Source organism: Bos taurus, chromosome 16 (assembly GCF_002263795.3).
Source record: "Bos taurus isolate L1 Dominette 01449 registration number 42190680 breed Hereford chromosome 16, ARS-UCD2.0, whole genome shotgun sequence".
NCBI lineage: Eukaryota > Metazoa > Chordata > Mammalia > Artiodactyla > Bovidae > Bos > Bos taurus.
The window spans coordinates 73689028-73707034 of NC_037343.1; the positions used below are offsets into that span (position 1 = coordinate 73689028).

Below are 18007 nucleotides of genomic sequence, written 5' to 3' on the forward strand. Positions count from 1 at the left end.
GTCGGGGAACATCCCGCAAGCCGTGTGGTGTGGCCAAAATAAGACGGAAGAGGTAAGTGTTGGTGGGGATGTGGAGAAAAGGGAACACTTGTTTACTCTTAGAGGGAATGTAGATTGGTGCAGCCACTGTGGAAAGCAGTATGAAAGTTCCTCAAAAAGTTATTAGAAAAAAAGTCTACCATATGATCCTGCAATCCCACTTCCAGTTGTATACTGGAAGGAAATGAAGTCACTGTCTCAAAGAGATGTCTGTAACGCCCATGTTCATTGCAGTATTATTCACAATAACCAGGAGATGCAAACAACCTAAGTGTCTATCAATGGATGAATGGGTAAAGAAAATGTCATGTACACACACACACACACACACACACACGTGTATACACACACACACACACACACCCAGAGTCTAGAATATTCAGCCATGAAGAAGGAGGGAGATCTTGGGACAACATGAATGGATTTTGAGGGCATTCTGCTAAGTGAACTAAGACAGACAGATGAATACCACATGTCTTCACATATATGAAAGAAAGTGAAAGTGAAGTCGCTCAATTGTGACCGACACTTTGCAACCCCATGGACTGTAGCCTACCAGGCTCCTCTGTCCATGGGATTTTCCAGGCAAGAGTACTGGAGTGGGCTGCCATTTCCTTCTCTAGGGGATCTTCCCAACGCAGGAATTGAACCTGGGTCTCCTGCATTGCAGACAGACGCTTTACCGTCTGAGCCACCAGGGAAGCCCTATATAGGGAATCTTAAAGACCTGAACTCATCAACGTAGAGACGAAGATGGTGATTGCCAGGGGCTGGAGGGAGGAAGAAATGGGTATGGGGTGCTGCTCATAGGATATAAAGGTCCAGGTATAAGATGCATAAGTTCTGAAGATCTGATGGACAACGTGGTGACCATTATAATTATTAACACTGTACTAGACACCTGGAAGTTGTTAAGAGAGTAGACCTGAAATGTTATCATGACACAGGAAAAGATTATTATGTAAGAGGATAGACGTGTTAACTCACTTTATTGTAATAATCATTCTGTTATATATGACTATCAAATCATCACATTTGATGATGGCGTATATTGCACTGGCGTATATTGCACATCCATAATATCTCAATAAAGCTTGGAAAGAAACAGAGTAGGGAAGCCATTGGAAGGTTTTGAGGAGAGAAGAGTCGTAGCCCGTTTTACATTTTAGAAAGGAAGTTCTCTTTGTGTGGAGGTTGGGTTTTTGAACCGAAAGAAGTTTTCCAAGCTGGAAGCTGTCAGCATAAAGACAACATGGAAAGCCATGAGAAATGGATGGAATCACTGAGGGCAGAAGTAGGCCAGTGCAGACCCATCGAAGGGTCTCATGCAGGGAGCCATGTGATCAGATAACCCTGCAGGTGAAGTGTGGGGGCGTGGCTTGGAAAGGCTGAGGCGGGCTTGAGTTCTAGGCTGTTGCAGGAATCCAGGCTGAGCGCGATCAGGGACCTGAGCTCTGACCATGGATGTGGGAGAAAAAAGAGGAAAGGACAGAATCAGTGTTTGGCTGTAGGAAGCCCCGTGGGAGAATTTTCTGGCCTGACTGCCTGGGTGGTGGACTGAGTAGGGATCGTGCCTTCTGGAAGTTAGATCTGCTTTCTGTTAGTTTGCAGAAGCAGGGAAAACCTGCTGGGGCCCGTGGTTTGCCAGCAGGATCAGACCGCAGTGCCCCTGAGCCTACTTGCTCCGTGCAGCCCTCCTTCTCCCTCCTCACTGGGGTTCTCAGGGGCCGCCAGCACTTAAGAGCGTCTTTCTGTGACCGTGTCCCCCAGGCGGGGTCACTCAGGCCTCCCTCACCCCCCCCCCCACCCTGTGTGTCCCTGCAGGGGCCCGTGCCTGCAGGCTTGCTGATCGAGCGCTCCTCGGACTTCGGCAAGACTTGGCAGGTGTACCAGTACCTGGCTGCTGACTGCGGCTCTGCCTTCCCCTGGGTCCGCCAGGGCCAACCCCAGGGCTGGCAGGATGCTCGGTGCCAGACTCTGCCCCAGAGGCCTAATGGGCACCCGAACGGGGCCAAGGTAGGAGAGGGCACCCTGAAAAATAGGCATGGGGAGAGGTTTCCCACTTCCTGTCACTCATGTGGTCACCCAGGCTTTGGGGAATCTGTGAGAACCCTCCCCCTCCTTCGGGCAGAGCCTTGCTATCTTTCCTGAGCTCCCCAACAGTGACCCCTCTAGGAGAAGTACATGTGAGTGCATGCTCAGTCATGTCTGGCTGCGACCCCACGGACTGTAGGGGTCCTCTGTCCTCGCCAAGATCCTCTGTCCATGGGATTCTCCAGGCAAGAATGCTGGAGGTGGGGTGCCATTTCCTCCTCCAGGGGATCTTCCTAACCCAGGGATCAAACCCACATCTCTTGCGGCTCCATGTAGGCAGGCATATGTTTACCACCATGCCACCTGGGAAGGAGCCCTCTGGACACCCTCAAGACATTTGGCAGGGCATCAAATGGAAAAGAGGACTTCTGGGCTTGGCCACAGCTCACCTCTTCCTGGGTCTCCCCTTACTCCGCCTCTCTGCAGGTCCAGCTCAACCTTATGGATTTAGCCTCTGGGATCCCAGCCACACAAAGTCAAAAAATTCAAGGTCAGTGTGGCTACTCCTCTAGCCCCCGGCCCTGCTTAAGCTCGTAGGGGTATGGTGCTGGCCAGCCACTCATAAGGCCCGAGTCAGGGTTGTGGGGGGTCTTTTCTGTTGTAGGAGGGTTGGGGAAGATGGGTAGTGAGACCAGAGTTCCTTTCCTTATTGTCCTGCCCTAGGAGACTCTGTGTCTAAATTCTGTTTTTTTTTTTTTTTCCTTTTCCCCCCATACCTGCCCCCTCCCTCCTTGCTGTTCGTTCTCCGCAGAGCTGGGGGAGATCACCAACTTGAGGGTCAACTTCACCAAGCTGGCGCCTGTGCCCCAGAGGGGCTACCACCCTCCCAGTGCCTACTACGCTGTGTCCCAGTTGCGTCTGCATGGGAGCTGCCTCTGCCATGGCCATGCGGACCGCTGCGCCCCCAGTTCCAGAACTCCTGCCAGCCCCTCCAGCGCCGTGCAGGTGGCAGCCCAGGGCAGGAAGGGAGAGGGGAGCGGGCGGGGCAGACTGCGGGCATCCTTGGGACCCCTGGAGAGGGGTGGGGCACTTGATTGAAGACTTGAGTACTGACTGTTTTAGCGATGGCGAAGATGAGTGTAAATGGTTATCGTTTTCAAGGTCCCATTTGGTAGCACTTCTTTGGATCTGCTTTATTATTTGAGATGATTTTTATTCAGTAACATAGATGTAAGTATAAGTATACGTGTAAGTAGAAGTACATGCATGGGTATTGCAGGGAGCTCAAGGCATTGATTCTTAGCCCTGGTCATATATCATAATTTCCTGGGGAGCTAAAAAGATCACCGGGATCCCTACCTCAGACACTCTAATTGTATTATTATTATTTAAAGCTCCTGGTGATTCTAACAGCTTGCCAGGATTGAGAGTCCCTGGTTTGGGGGACTTTGAATTCCCTTTAGAGGTGAGATATGGGACAGGAGGAGAGAACAGAGGCTAACACGGATGCTGAGTTCACCCCAGAGCAGCTGAGTCAGATGCGTCAGGGATAGAAAGGGAAGCTCCAGCTTAACAAGTGACTCAGGGGCGTTTGCTGGGAAGCCAGGCTTGAGAGCCATCAGCAGAGGAGAGAGACCCTTGGACCAAGAAGCAGAGGGAGCTGTCATTTCACTTTCCTGCTTCTACAATATTAACAACCGGGAGCAGGATACTTGTTCTAGTGATAAAGGCACACGATGAAATCCTATCAGGTGGCCTGCTAGGGAAAATAAGGGGACAGGAACATTGCGCAGCCTTTTCCTTTCCACTTTCTGGGCCAGTGCTTCCCCCAGGCTGCAGAGGAGGCCAGAGGGAGACTGGTGCCAGGGATGTGACAGCCGTTAGGGCCCAAAAACACAAGACCAGAACACAGGCTGAGTGTGATTACTGGCGTATAAGGATGTAGAGGAGGGCGAGGGCCTGCCCAGCCCCGGTGGTTCTTAACTCTGGCTACTCCATGGAAACACCAGTTTATAAAGTACTGATGTCTGGGCCTTGTCCCTGAGATTGGATGGAATTGGGCCTGAGCATTTATATATATAAAGCTCCTCAAATAATGCTTAAGTGCGTCCAGAGTTGAAATCCATGGAGTTAGAGGGAGCAGGCAGGCCTGATGAAGGATGTGCCATTCCAGCTGGGAAGGATCTCGCTGGTGAATAGAGGGGGAAGGGACTTCTAGGAAGGAAGCAAAGCATCAGTACAGGCCACAAGGTGGGGAGACGTGGGGCTTGTACAGGGAGCAGCCAGTTCAGCTCAGCTGTGCTGTTAGGGGCGAGTGGAGGGCGAGCTTGGAGCAAACACAGTGCGGGTCCTGGATGCCAGCCAGCGGGTGGTGAGCTTAATTTGGAGGACGATTAGCACACAATTGCTATTCTATTTCTGCACCTTAATGAGTCTAGTAACAATTCATCATCACAGTCTCATTAGCCAAACAACTGCAGTCATAGCTTGTTGGAATAAAATCTCCAGAGGGCCCACAAGAATTGCAGTTTACCAACAAGGCTGTGGGAGCAACCTTCCAGGCGCTGTTTTGCATTGGGCAGTATGGGGATGGATACCATACCAAAATGCAAGGACCGCGCTTTTAAAACCCCAACAGGAGGAGCAGTGTAGATGTGCATGCATACAAACACACGTGTATGTACACACGCACACGTGTACCACACAAGCCGGCCTCTGGGAGTGTCAGAGGAGCTCAGTGCAGGCTGGAGGAGCTGGGGTCCGAGCTGGACCCTGGGGTCTAAGCCGAGCGGAAGGGTCAGAGAGGAGAGGGCAAGTCTGTCCCTGGGACGCTCCTGTGATGGTTCCTCCTGGTGACCGATGGCCCCGCCCCCAGGTCCATGAGGTCTGTGTCTGCCAACACAACACTGCCGGCCCCAACTGTGAGCGCTGCGCGCCCTTCTACAACAACCGGCCCTGGAGACCCGCGGAAGACCAGGACCCCCACGAATGCCAGAGTATGAGCCTGGGACCCCCCACCTCCCCTGCAACCACTGGCTGGGGTGCTGGCCTCTCTGGGCCGTGATGATCTCCTCTGGGACACGGGGAGAATCTCATCTTTATTATTAATATTTAAATCTAAACCAATTGCCCCGTAACTAAAGCTCTCCTTGCTCTTTGGGGAAGGAGAGGGCCTGTGAGTCGCATCCTCCCACCGCCCAGACCTCACAGGGACCACGGGTGGGTTCATATTTTTGATGCCACATGCCGTTCGTGCTAACCCAGGTCCTCCTTCCTCCAGCCTCTCCAGTGCTTTATCCTGTGTAGGACACACTTGGTCTCCCTGTTGTCATTCTTTCTCTTTCAGATGGGCCCCCGGGGGCAGGGCCCTTCCCTCCATAAATGAGGACAGCCAGGGTCCCAGCCTAGAGAAGGACAGTGACCCAGCAGGAGACCCATGGTGGCAGTGGGGGAGGGTTGGCATGGGACGTTTGAACAGCTCTCTCTTTGGCCCCACACGGATATCATCCTGGGATGAGTCCCCACATTGGGAGTCGGGAGGCCCGCGTTCTCTGTTTTCCTTTCTTACTGTATGAACTGAAATAAATTAGACAAGTCTCCCTGGGCTTCAGTGTCCCCGTTTTTCAGACCTGGGCATCTTACAGAGTCACTGGGGATGCCAGCAAGTTAGCATGGAGCGTGCTTTGTAGATGCCAACGAGGCTGGTCTAGTGTTCAACCCCAGGAATCTCCTTTTTCAGGATGTGACTGCAACGGACACTCAGAGACATGTCACTTTGACCCAGCCGTGTTTGCTGCCAGCCAGGGGGCGCACGGAGGTGTGTGTGACAACTGCCGGGACCACACTGAGGGCAGGAACTGTGAACGCTGTCAGCTGCACTACTTCCGGAACCGGCGTCCTGGGGCTCCCATTCAGGAGACCTGTATCCGTGAGTAGGGGCTCATCTGTCTATTAATCTGCTCTGGGCTCAACAGAGCACACGTCCCTGAGGACTCACATGAAGTCCCCATGAAGACTTGGGGGCAATTGTTTTGACTTGGCTGTGCCTTCCTAAGCGAGTCACCCAGCCTCTCTGGGTGTCAGTCAATTGGTCAGTCGGTCATTACGTAGAACTTATTTTGAGTATGCTGCTGCTTAGTCACTTCAGTCGTGTCCGACTCTGCGACCCCATGGGCTGCAGCCCGCCAGGCTCCTCTGTCCCTGGGTTTCTCCAGGCAAGAATACTGGAGTGGGTTGCCAGGCCCTGCTCCAGGGGAATTTTCCCAACCCAGGGATTGAACCCGGGTCTCCTGCATTGCAAGCAGATTCTTTGTCATCTGAGCCACCAGGGAAGCCCTTTTTGAGCATAGGAAAGAAAAAAGTCAACATCAGATACAGTTGCTGCTGTCAGGAAACACACAGACTGTTTGGTAGTAGAAACCACACACGCAGGAAAATGAGGGTGCACTTGGCCCGTTTACTTGCCTTTACCAGATCCAACCAGGCCATTCTGAAGGAGACCAGCCCTGGGATTTCTTTGGAAGGACTGATGCTAAAGCTGAAACTCCAGTACTTTGGCCACCTTATGTGAAGAGTTGACTCGTTGGAAAAGACTCTGATGTTGGGAGGGGTTGGGGGCAGGAGGAGAAGGGGACGACAGAGGATGAGATGGCTGGATGGTATCACCGACTCGATGGACGTGAATTTGAGTGAACTCCAGGAGCTGGTGATGGACAGGGAAGCCTGGTGTGCTGTGATTCATGGGGTCGAAAAGAGTCGGACACGACTGAGCGACTGAACTGAACTGAACTGAACTGAACCAGGTTGTAATGTGGTTTGCTTATTTTTCTGTTTCGGCCAGCATTAAGAACTCCTCTATGGCAGGGATTATTCTTGTATCCTTGGGCCCTAGCACAATGACAGATGAATAACTGATGCTCCAGAAATGTTTACTGAAGAAACATAAGAGACCCAGGAGTGACTAGACACATTCACAGGGGTCAGTGGGGCTTCCTGGGTGGCTCAGCGGTAAAGAACCCACCTGCAATGCAGGGGCCCCGAGAGATGCATGTTCAATCCCTGGGTCAGGAAGATCCCCTGGAGGAGGGCATGGCAACCCACTCCAGTATTCTTGCCTGGAGAATCTCATGGACAGAGGGGCCTGGCAAGCTATAGTCCGTGGAGTTTGAAAGAGTCAGACGCAACTGAAGCGACATAGCGCGCGTACAGCAAGGGTCAGTGAGTTTGTACAATTCGAATCGAAAGCACTCTGATTCAGGTGGATTAATCAGGCAAAACTTTCCAGAAGTAAGAGTCTCTATTTTGAAAGCTGTGAAAGGGGCCAGGTGTTAGGGTGAAAGAAAGTTGGTTCACTTGCGGTTGATATGATCTGCTTACGGAAAGAATGAGAAAAGCTTGGGTTTGACTTCCATTTCCAGCACTACTTGCCGTATGACCTTGAGTATGTTATTGGAACATCTCTGAGCCTCAGTTTCCTCATCTGTACAATAGGGATAAGCATGGTCAATTCTCAGGGTTATGATAGGATTACATAAGGCAACATGTAAGAGTGCCCAGCTCAGTGCTGGCCACAGAGTGGTTTGTTCAGTATATCATGCCAACTGAAACTTTCGTACTACATAACATGTGCCAAGGACTTCCCTGGTCGCTCAGCTAGCAATGCAGGAGAATCCACATTGCAATGAGTTCCAAAGAATCTGCCTGCAATGCTGGAAACCCCGGTTTGATTCCTTGGTTGGGAAGATCCCCTGGAGAAGGAATAGACTACACAGTCCAGTATTCTTGTCTGGAGAATCCCAAGGACAGAGGAAGCTGGCGGGCTGCAGTCCACGGGGTCCCAAAGAGTCAGAAGTGACTGAGCGACTAAGCACAGCACAGCACAGCACAGCAACACGTGCCAAGCCCTGTGCTACCTGCTTTATTCCTCATAAGAGGCCCTATGAGTGTTAAATAATTATCCCCATTTTATAGATGAGCAAACTGAGGCACAGGGGACCTTAAATAACTTGACTAAGGTGGTCAGGTCGTAAGCCAGGAAGTGGGGTAGGGAGGATAAGAATTTGAACCAGAATGCGCTCCCAATGCTCTGCTTTTCCTCTCTGCCGCCCTGGTGCCGCCTTTGTCTTGCAGCCTGTGAGTGTGATCCCGACGGGGCAGTACCTGGAGCACCCTGTGACCCCCTGACTGGCCAGTGTGTGTGCAAGGAGCACGTGCAGGGGGAACGCTGTGACCTGTGCAAGCCGGGGTTCACGGGGCTCACCTTCTCCAACCCGCAGGGCTGCCACCGTGAGTAGAGGGTCCCAGCCTGCCGTGGGGCGGGGCAGCGGCCCTGGGGCCGGCCCTGCTCCCCATGCGGTGTGCCGGGCCGCTGTGCCAGCAGCCTCCTGCAGGCCTGACTTGGAAGGGGGACAGAGCCCGCCCGGGGGAGGTGGGCGGCTGGCCAAGTGGCCAGGTGCTGGGACTGGAGGGAAAGCGTGGCGGCCTGGCTTTCCAGGTTTTCTGCGGGGGAGCGGCCCTGCCGGGTTCCTCTCCCTGATGCGTGTCCTCTGGGGGGTGGTGGGGACAGATTTGGGTGCCCCGCCCCCAGCTCAGCGGCCCCTTTCCTGTGCAGGCTGTGACTGCAGTGTCCTGGGCGCCCGGCGGGACGTGCCGTGTGACGAGGAGACTGGGCGCTGCGTGTGTCTGCCCCACGTGGTGGGCCCCAAGTGTGACCAATGTGCCCCCCACCACTGGAAGCTGGCCAGCGGCCGGGGCTGCGAGCCCTGTGCCTGCGACCCGCACAACTCCCTCGGCCCCCAGTGCAACCAGGTACACTGCGGGCTGGCCCCCACGCCCCTGGAGAGCCCCGGAACGTCCCTCCCTGTGGCTCTCGGCTTTGGCAGGCCCGAATACGTGCGCCTGCGGCGGGGCGTCCTGGGTCTGACTGCGGAGCTTGTGTCCTGGCGGGAGCCCCTGCGGCTGGGGGGTGCGCCGGGGAGTCCCGCTCGCTGACCCGCTCTCCCCCGCAGTTCACAGGGCAGTGCGCCTGTCGGGAAGGCTTCGGGGGCCTGACCTGCCGCGCCGCAGCCATCCGCCAGTGTCCCGACAGGACCTATGGAGATGCAGCCGCAGGATGCCGAGGTGCGCCGTCTGAGTGGTGGGGGCTACGCCGTGGGGGGTGCGTGCTCGGCTGGGCTTGTGCTGGGGGGCGTGTGGGTCTGTGGTGTCTGGTCCACGGGGGCTGGGCCCTGGCAGCCCGTGAGAGTACTTGGCCCCTGCTAGCCCATCCCCATGTCCCCGTGTTTCTATGTCTCCATGTCCCCGTGTCCCCGTGTCCCGGTGACAGGAGGGCTGCTTTGCGCCTCTCTTCCCTGAGAAAGCGTCTCCCAGCTGTGGGGCAACCCCCTCCTCCCTCTCCACTGATGCGGAAAGTGAGCCCCGCGGTGGTCAGTTTGGCAAGTGGTGGCGAGAGCAGGCAGACCCCAGTCTGTTCCCAGCCCTGTTGCCCCCGGCGGGGTTGCTCCCCGTCTCTGGGCCTCGGCCTCCTCGCCTGGGAAGGGGCACCCTGCCTCGGGTGCTTGCGCCCGTGATGGTGGGAGAGCAAGCGTGCCCACCCCGCCAGAGCAGGTGCGGGTCAGAGTGCACGCGTGCACTCGGGGAGCGAAGCTCGGGGCCGCGCCTGCACGAAGGGGCTGCTGAGTGAGCCCCGCCGCCCTCGCCGTGGCTCCCCGGCCTGGAGCGCTGGCCCCTGACCATCCTTTCTCCCGCCCCAGCCTGTGACTGCGACTTCCGGGGCACCGAGGGGCCAGGCTGCGACAAGGCCTCGGGCCGCTGCCTCTGCCGCCCCGGCTTGACGGGGCCGCGCTGTGACCAATGCCAGCGGGGCTACTGCGACCGCGCCCCGGTGTGCGTGGCCTGCCACCCCTGCTTCCAGACCTACGACGGCGGCCTCCGGGAGAGGGCCCTCCGCCTGGCCGGCCTCCGCAATGCCTCCGCCGCCCTGTGGCCCCAGCCGGGCCTGGAGGACCACGGTCTGGCCTCGCGGATGCTGGACGCCAAGAGCAAGATGGAGCAGATCCAAGCCACCCTCGGCGATGCCTTGGTCACGGAGGAGGAGGTGGCCCAGGTGGCCAATGCCATCTTCTCCATCAGGTCATTCCCTCTCCCCACCGAGCCGTTGGGGTCCACGGAGGGGCCCATATTGCTTACAGCCCTTTACCGTCTACCAAGCCTTTTCCTAGGGCTTCCCTGGTGACTCAGAAGATAAAGAACTTAACTGCAATGCAGGAGACCCAGGTTCGATCCCTGGGTCGGGAAGATCCCCTAGAGAAGGGAATGGCACCCACTCTGGTATTCTTGCCTGGAGAATCCCATGGACAGAGGATTAGTCTGTCTAGGGCTAGTCCATGGGGTCGCAAAGAGTCGGATAAGACCGAGCAACTTCCACGTTTCACTTTCAAGCCTTTTCTTGGACACCTCTCTTTTTCACCGTCACTGCAGTCCTGGGAGGTTGGTGGAATGGGTGTTACTATGTCAGTCTTGCCAGTGAGGAAATGGGCACAGCTTGGTGACATGACAGAACCAGCTATCCACAGAGGGGCAGAGTGGGGGACCAGGAGTGCAGGCGCCAGCCCAAGTGCCTGGTGCTCCTGCGGGCGTCAGCTCTGGATGAGTCACCCTGATGGAGGGCATCCGAGAGGCAGGGCTCTGAAAATAACTTGTGTTTGCCTTTGGAACGGGAGCGGTCCCACCCACAGCCCCCTCCTACCAGCAGAGGCCTCTTCTCAGTGAGGTTTGGTTCCGAAGTTTTCATAATGAGTTTTGCCTTCCCTGAGCCCTTGCTGACTCGCTGACCGTGGGGGGCCTGAGCCACCCCGGTATGCGGTTGGCCTTGGTCTCAGAGCTGAGCAGGGAGCCTATGGGTATCTAATGGGCTGGGCGTGCCGGCCTGGAGGGGCCTCCTGAAGGATGGTGCACATGGAGCAGAGGCTGGCCACGGAGAAGGGGAGGCTAGTGGCAGGGACTGGTCAGGTGGAGCTGCAGAGGGCCGGGGAGGGAGGAGTCTCTGCAAACTCAGTGACCATGGGTCAGGGCAGGTGACCCCCTTCGGGCAGAAACAGACCGACAGGTCAGCAGCTCTGGGAGCCCTGGTGGGGAGAGGAGAGACCCGGGTGCCCAGGGTCCAGGCGTGGCTGATGGCAGCCTGTAGGGACCCCAGGAGGAGAGGGTCAGGGAAGCTCCTCGTGGAAGCTGGTGTGGGGACGCAGAGGAGAGCTGGGAGCCTTAGGCTCACACCCATCCAGGAGAGAGAGGTTTTTCTGGATCTGCCTGCCTATGGATGGAGGGAGACGATGCTGGCTTTAGCGTGGCAGAATCCTCTCCCGTCTGCGGCTTTCCCTGATGGCCTCTGTTTCTCCTGACTCAGTAGCTGTTTCTCCGGGGGCATGGCTGGGTCTGGGAGGCAGCCCCTCTCCTGTATTTTAGTGGAAACTTCTCCCCCTACCTTAGGCGGACGCTTCAGGGCCTACAGCTTGATTTGCCCCTGGAGGAGGAGACCTTGTCCCTCCCGGGAGACCTGGGGAGTCTGGACAGGAGCTTCAATCGCCTCCTCGTCACATATCAGAGCAAGAGGGAGCAGTTTGAAAAGATAAGCAGTGCCGACCCTTCAGGTGAGCGGGGTGAGGGGGGAGCGTGGAGACTCCACGCCGGGCCAGGCTTCAGCTCCCCTCCCGCTGGTCCTCCGCCTCCAGGCCTGGGGGGTCCAGGGCTGGCTCAGTGAACCTCTCTTCTTTCCCCTCCTGCACCAGGAGCCTTCCGCATGCTGACTGCAGCCCATCAGCGGTCATCCCAGGCTGCTCAGCAGGTCTCGGACAGCTCCCGCCGGTTGCTGCAGCTCAGGGATAGCCGGAGAGAGGCGGAGAGGCTGGAGCAGCAGGTGGCAGGAGGACCAGGAGCCGGTGGTCCCCAGCTCGCGGCCCTGAGGCTGGAGATGGCCTCCGTGCCTGATCTGACGCCCACCATCAACCAGGTGACGCCTGTTGCGGAGCCCGACTTTCCCCCTCTGGCCCCCTGGCCTGGCTTGTCACACACCAACGGCTGCCCCACCATTCCCACCGGGGCTGTGTAGACCCCACCACCACCCCATCCATCCTGACCCTCAGCCCCTGCATGGGCTGCTCAGCAGCGACGGAGCCAACCAGTTTCTGGGGGTCCGGTTGCCACAGAGACGTCTGTTGGCTGTTGGCTTCCCAGGTGTGGGATGGGAGTGGTTGTTGCAGAGCCTTGGGGACCCCTTTTGACACCCCCATCTCTCCACAGCTCTGTGGGGGCTCCAGGGAGATGCCTTGCACCCCGGGAGCCTGCCCTGGGGAGCTCTGTCCCCGAGACAACCGCACGGCCTGTGGCTCCCGCTGCAGAGGCGCCCTCCCCAGGGCAGGTGGGGCCTTGCGGACGGCGGGGCAGGTGGCCGAGCAGCTGCGGGCCTTCAGCACCCAGCTCCAGCAGACCAGGCAGATGGTAGGTGTGGCGGGTGGCGGTGGGCACCCGTAGTCAGGGGAGGCAGAGGGGACAGAGCCCCCGGGCGAGTCAGAGCTCCCGTTTGGCAGCCAGGAGACACAATCCCAGAGGTGTCAGCTGACTTGCCCGCATGGCCCCACAGCCAGTGGGGCATCTCAGGTGACTCTAGTGGAAAAGAACCCGCCTGCTGGTGCAGGAGACATAAGGTACTCAGGTTCAGTCTCCCCTGGAGGAGGGCATGGCAGCCCACTCTAGTACTCTGGCATGGAGAATTCCCATGGACAGAGGAGCCTGGTGGGCTACAGTTTATGGGGTCACGAAAGACTCGGACATGACCTAAGTGACTTAGCAGGCGGCAGGCATCACGGCAAGTGAGAGATGGAGGCCAGTGTTTCTACATCACTTCTTGTGAGGCCAAACAAAGCTAGTTACACGTCTCCCAGGTGGATCCCGGGTAGCCAATGCCTGCAGACCCCCACCCCCTCCATGGGGGCCGCCGAGAGGCTCCCTTGGGGACTTTGACCCCCGCTGACCCACAGCGTGTGTCCGCAGATCAGGGCAGCGGAGGAGGCTGCCTCGCAGGTCCAGTCGGACACTCAGCTCCTGGAGACGCAGGTGAGCGCCAGCCGCTCCCAGATGGAGGAGGACGTCAGACGCACGCGGCTCCTCATCCAGCAGGTGCGGGAGTTCCTCTCAGGTGAGCCGGTCCTCACCCTCCCTTGGGCTGATGTGTCCATGCCTGCTGGCCCGCAGGGCCCTGTTTGCTGTCCCCCGATCCCCCACCCCCTACTTCCCATTCCTCCATCAGCGCCTCCTCACCCTTGACCAGTCCGCGTTTTCACCTGGGTGGCTGCTTCCTCTCCCATCTCCTTCCAGCCTCTTCTCCACCCAACAGCCTGAAGCATCTTTGAAACATGTGCAGGTGGGGTGGCATTCCATGCATACCTAACATCCTTCATTCCACAGCCTCTGTCACCTCCTGGATGTGGCTTGGAGCCCGGCTGTTTGACTCACGAACTGTCCTTGAACAGGCCAGCTCTCTATTTGACTCACAAACTGTCCTTGAACAGGTCAGCTCTCGCTAACCTCAGGGGTGCTCTCTCTCTTTCTCCGTCTGGGATGCTGTCTCCAAGGCGACTGATTCTTGCCCTCCAGGTCTGAGTGTACATATCTCCCTCGAGGGGACTTTCCTGATCACCTTCTCTGGTCAACCCCCTCCCCCAGCCCCCTCTGGAGTCGGCCCTTCACTGCTCTGAGCCTGTGGTTGTTGAATTCTTCTGTCAACGAGGGTGTTGCTTGTCTCCGCACCAGACTCTCAACTCCAAGAGGCCAGGGACGGCTGTGTGTCTTGTTCACTGTGTCCCTGAAAAAGCACCCAGTGTTGGCTGAATGAGTAAAGGAACCCGAGGCACTCCTGAGCTGCCCTGGGGAGTGGCAAAAGATCCCAGCACAGGGCTCAGGAAATTTGTTGAACTTTGAGCAAGTTGCTTTCCTCTTTGCCTCCATGTTCGCTTCTGCCAACCGAGATGAGAGTATTTTACAAGTTTATTCTGGGCATCAAGCAACTGATGGAAAATGTGTTTTGAAAAATGAAAGGTTCCTCAAGAATATGAACCAATATTACTATATTTCTGGTCCCTGACAGGGTATTTGCTTGGCTGGGAGCCAAGGGCCTGGTGTAACAGTATTTCCTCCTGCTATTATTGGGGTGCCTTGGCTCCAAGAGCCCAGAGCTCCCTCCTGAGTGCATGTGGCAGGTTGGAGAGAAGCAGGAAGGATCCGCCTGATGTGCCCCGAGTGGCCCCAGGCCAGGCTGCAGTCAGCACCCCCTGGAGATCCTCAGAATGGGGACGTGCCGCGTGCATGCTGGCCAGTGGGGCCTAACAGTGGACGAAGGGGCAGGCCAGAGTTTGGGGCTCAGCCTCCCAGATAAGGAGGCCTTGCCCCCGAGTGAAGCCGAGTAAGGCTGACCCCCTCCTCCTGCATCGACCCCAGAGGTGAGAGGGGGTCAGGAGCCTCTCCTTGGGGTGCTGCCCCAGCTCCTGTGAATGGGCAGGGAGCTGCCGGGCTGTGGGATGCCTGCTGCCCCCTCAACTCAGATTGAGTCCTGGGATAGGACGCAGGGCAGAGAGGAGAAGAGGGGCCTCAGCCAGGATGGGAAGGAGCCAGGGCAGTTCTTACAGTCTCCAAGGTTCTCGTGTCCAGGCTCCTACTGCAGCGGCATGCGTAGCAGCTGCTGTGGGCACGCAGGGTCACCCAGCGAGGGCGGGAGAGCGTGAGGCCAGTGGAGGAGGGAGGGGACCCCATCTTTCCCAGGTCTTCAACGGGAGTGACAAAAATAGTAAATCAGGTGTACAGAGTTCTTACTAAGCGCCAGGCACTGTTCTAAAGTGCCTCACGTGGATTACATTATTTAATCCTGCATGCCTGCCACTTTGTAGATGAGGACGCCAGACACAGGGAGGTTAAGAAGCCTGCCCACGGGCACCCAGCTTGGAGCGGGTGTGGGTAGGGCTCGCCTAACTCCAGGGTCCACACTCTAGATCATTGCACTCTGAGATGGAGGCCCCCCACCTCGCCACACACACACACACACACACACACACACACACACACACTTGCTTCCTTGTGTTTGCTCATATTCATCTTCTTGCTTTCTCTCCCCTGCTCTGCCTTGCACCTGCTAATTCCTATCCACCCTCTAAGCATCCTCTAAGTATCTCAGTCTCCAGGAAGCCTCTCTGGACCCGTCAGAGCGGGTTAGCCGCCCCTCCAAGGGCACCTAAGTGGTTAGATGCCCCTCCGCAGGTGCCGCCCTCACACCCCGTGCTTGGCCCCATCACCCAGGGTTGTGCTCCCTGGTCCCGCTAGATTCCAAGCTCCACAAGGGCAGGGACCAAGTCCATCTGGTTTGCAGCCTCTGCGCCCCACGTCCTGCTCCTCAGAGCGGTGAAAGTTTGCTGAGCCCACCCTGAGACTCAGAAGCCCACGAAACTGTGTGATTCAGACCAAGCCCTCGGGCGCAGCTGAAGTGAAACGGAACGGAGGAAAGGCAGGCGCTCGGTGGGGGTGTGCTAGCCGTGGGCTGTTGTCTAGGAAGGCGTGTCTAAGCCGAATTTTGAGAGTAGGACTCTGGGTTAGGCGAGCAGTTGATGGTCTCTACTGGGAGGTCCTTGTGAAAGCAGGTGGTTGGGGAAAATCTCACTTGATTAAACTCAGCTGCAGTCATGCCCTGGGCTCCTGCAATGTGCTGCTCTGGCCCCGTAAGAACCCAGCAGCAAAGAGGCACGGTTTCCACCTTCCAGGAATGTCCTTCCATCTGGCATGGGGAGGGGATTTGGTCTGGGACCTGTGTAGCCACCTGGTGAGGAAGCTTTTGATTGCAGAATAAGGCTAGACCTGGGGCCCCCAGAAAAGTCCCAGTCACGGGGCAAACCATCTGGATAGGCAATGCCCTCTTCCTTCCCACAGCGGTACCAGTGGAATCTGTAGAGTGACCACGGGGAAGGAGACGCCACCTCTGTACATCTGATCTTACTCTCTGACCCGGAGGTGGTTTGTGAAATTCCTGATAATTGTTTCCTATCAGCTCCTTCCACAGATCGGGAGACTGAGCTCAGAGAAGCTAGCTAACTTGGCCTAGGTGGCTTGAGTAGAAAAGGGGAAGCCTGGGTCTGGAGCCCCTTAAGCCACTCATTCGCTGTATACAGAGTGCCTCCGAGTGCCAGGCACCGTGCTCGGGGCTGGGCTATAGCCGTGGCTGAATGGCAGTCCCTGTCCTCACGTTGCTTACGTTCTAGTGGGGAGTCAGACGGAAGATCTGACAAACGAGTAAATTGTTCGGCATGTGGGTGGTGATAAACGTTCGGGAGAATGATGAAGCTGAGTATGAGGAGAGGGAACATTGGCAGAGGGTGCAGATTACCACCCTCGATCAGATGGCCGGGGCCCGCCTCCCTCAGAAGGTGATGTGTGAGCAAAGCCCTGATGATCATCTGCCTTTGCACAAACAAGCACTCTGGCCCGAGGTGGAGGGGGCACGTGGCAGGGGTCTTATTGCCAAGGAAGCAGTTTCAGTTCCTGGCTGGTGTCCCCACTCCGGGGCCGCTTACATCTGCGCTCCAGGCATTGTTCGGGGCCAGCTGCCTGGCACTGCCTCCTCTCTCCAGCCTGCAACTTCCTGTGGTGCCACATAGTTGCCACAGCTGTGCCAACACCCCTCCTCCCACAGCAAGGCGCCCGGAAATTCTCAGAGCAGGGTGCCTGGGAGGGGAGGGCGGCAGCTCTGTGGGCAGCTAGTCGGAGATGCCACGGATGCCGCTGGGCCTGGGGGAGGCCTATGACCTTGGGGGAACATGTCTGGGCTCCCCCAGTCCAATGGGCGGCTTGTCTTCCAGATCCCGACACTGACACAGCCACCATCCAGGAGGTCAGCGAGGCTGTGCTGGCCCTGTGGCTGCCCACCGACTCGGCCACAGTCCTGCAGAAGATGAACGAGATCCAGGCCATTGCGGCCAGGCTCCCCAACGTGGACCTGGTGCTGTCCCAGACCAAGCAGGATGTTGCTCGGGCTCGCAGGCTGCAGGCCGAGGCCGAGCAGGCCAGGTATGGCCTGGCGTCCTGAACTCTTCTCCCAGGACTGGGCTGGGGTTTTGCTCCCTGGCTGTGTGGCTGGAAGCAAGAGAGGAACCTCTATAAATCAGGGGGGTCCTGGGAGACAGGAGGGGTGCTGACTGTGGTGGCAGATGGTCAAGTGATACCCAGCGTCCAGGCTCAGGTTCACTCAGTGTGGCCCCGCCTTCCATACTGGACACCATCCCCAAGGGCCGCCTCAGCTCTTGCGGTTGGGGAAGTTCAGTTCAGTTGCTCAGTTGTGTCCAACTCTTTGGGACCCATGAACCACAGCACACCAGGCCTCCCTGTCCATCACCAACTCCCGGAACTTACTCAAACTCATGTCCATTGAGTCGGTGATACCATCCAACCATCTCATCCTCTGTCGTCCCCTTCTCCCGCCTTCAGTCTTTCCCAGGATCAGGGTATTTTCAAACAAGTCAGCTCTTCACATCAGGTGGCCAAAGTATTGGAGTTTCAACTTCATCATCAGTCCTTCCAATGAATATTCAGGACTGATTTCCTTTAGGATGGACTGGTTGGATCTCCTTGTAGTCCAAGGGACTCTCAAGAGTCTTTTCCAATACCACAGTTCAAAAGCATCAATTCTTTGGAGCTCAGCTTTCTTTATAGCCCAACTCTCACATCCATACATGATTACTGGAAAAACCATAGCCTTGACTAGACGGACCTTTGTTGGCAAAGTAATGTCTCTGCTTTTTAATATGCTGCTAGGTTGGTCATAACTTTTCTTCCAAGGAGTAAGCATTTTTTAATTTCATGGCGGCAGTCATCATCTGCAGTGATTTTGGAGCCCTAAGAAATA

At 56.8% G+C, this 18007-nt stretch overlaps 1 protein-coding gene across 4 annotated transcripts in view; it reads left to right on the forward strand.

Moving 5' to 3' along the window:
• Window positions 1-18007, forward strand: part of LAMB3 (laminin subunit beta 3) — a 65210-nt gene that overhangs the window by 41883 nt on the left and 5320 nt on the right. For all 4 annotated transcript variants that reach the window (XM_005217367.5, XM_059875422.1, XM_059875423.1 and 1 more), the window contains 14 exon segments: window positions 1864-2055; window positions 2560-2623; window positions 2885-3078; window positions 4949-5069; window positions 5813-6001; window positions 8203-8358; window positions 8684-8880; window positions 9081-9192; window positions 9825-10203; window positions 11560-11720; window positions 11859-12079; window positions 12370-12567; window positions 13120-13264; window positions 16965-17172. In XM_005217367.5, the coding sequence (XP_005217424.2) occupies window positions 1864-2055; window positions 2560-2623; window positions 2885-3078; window positions 4949-5069; window positions 5813-6001; window positions 8203-8358; window positions 8684-8880; window positions 9081-9192; window positions 9825-10203; window positions 11560-11720; window positions 11859-12079; window positions 12370-12567; window positions 13120-13264; window positions 16965-17172 (2537 nt within the window).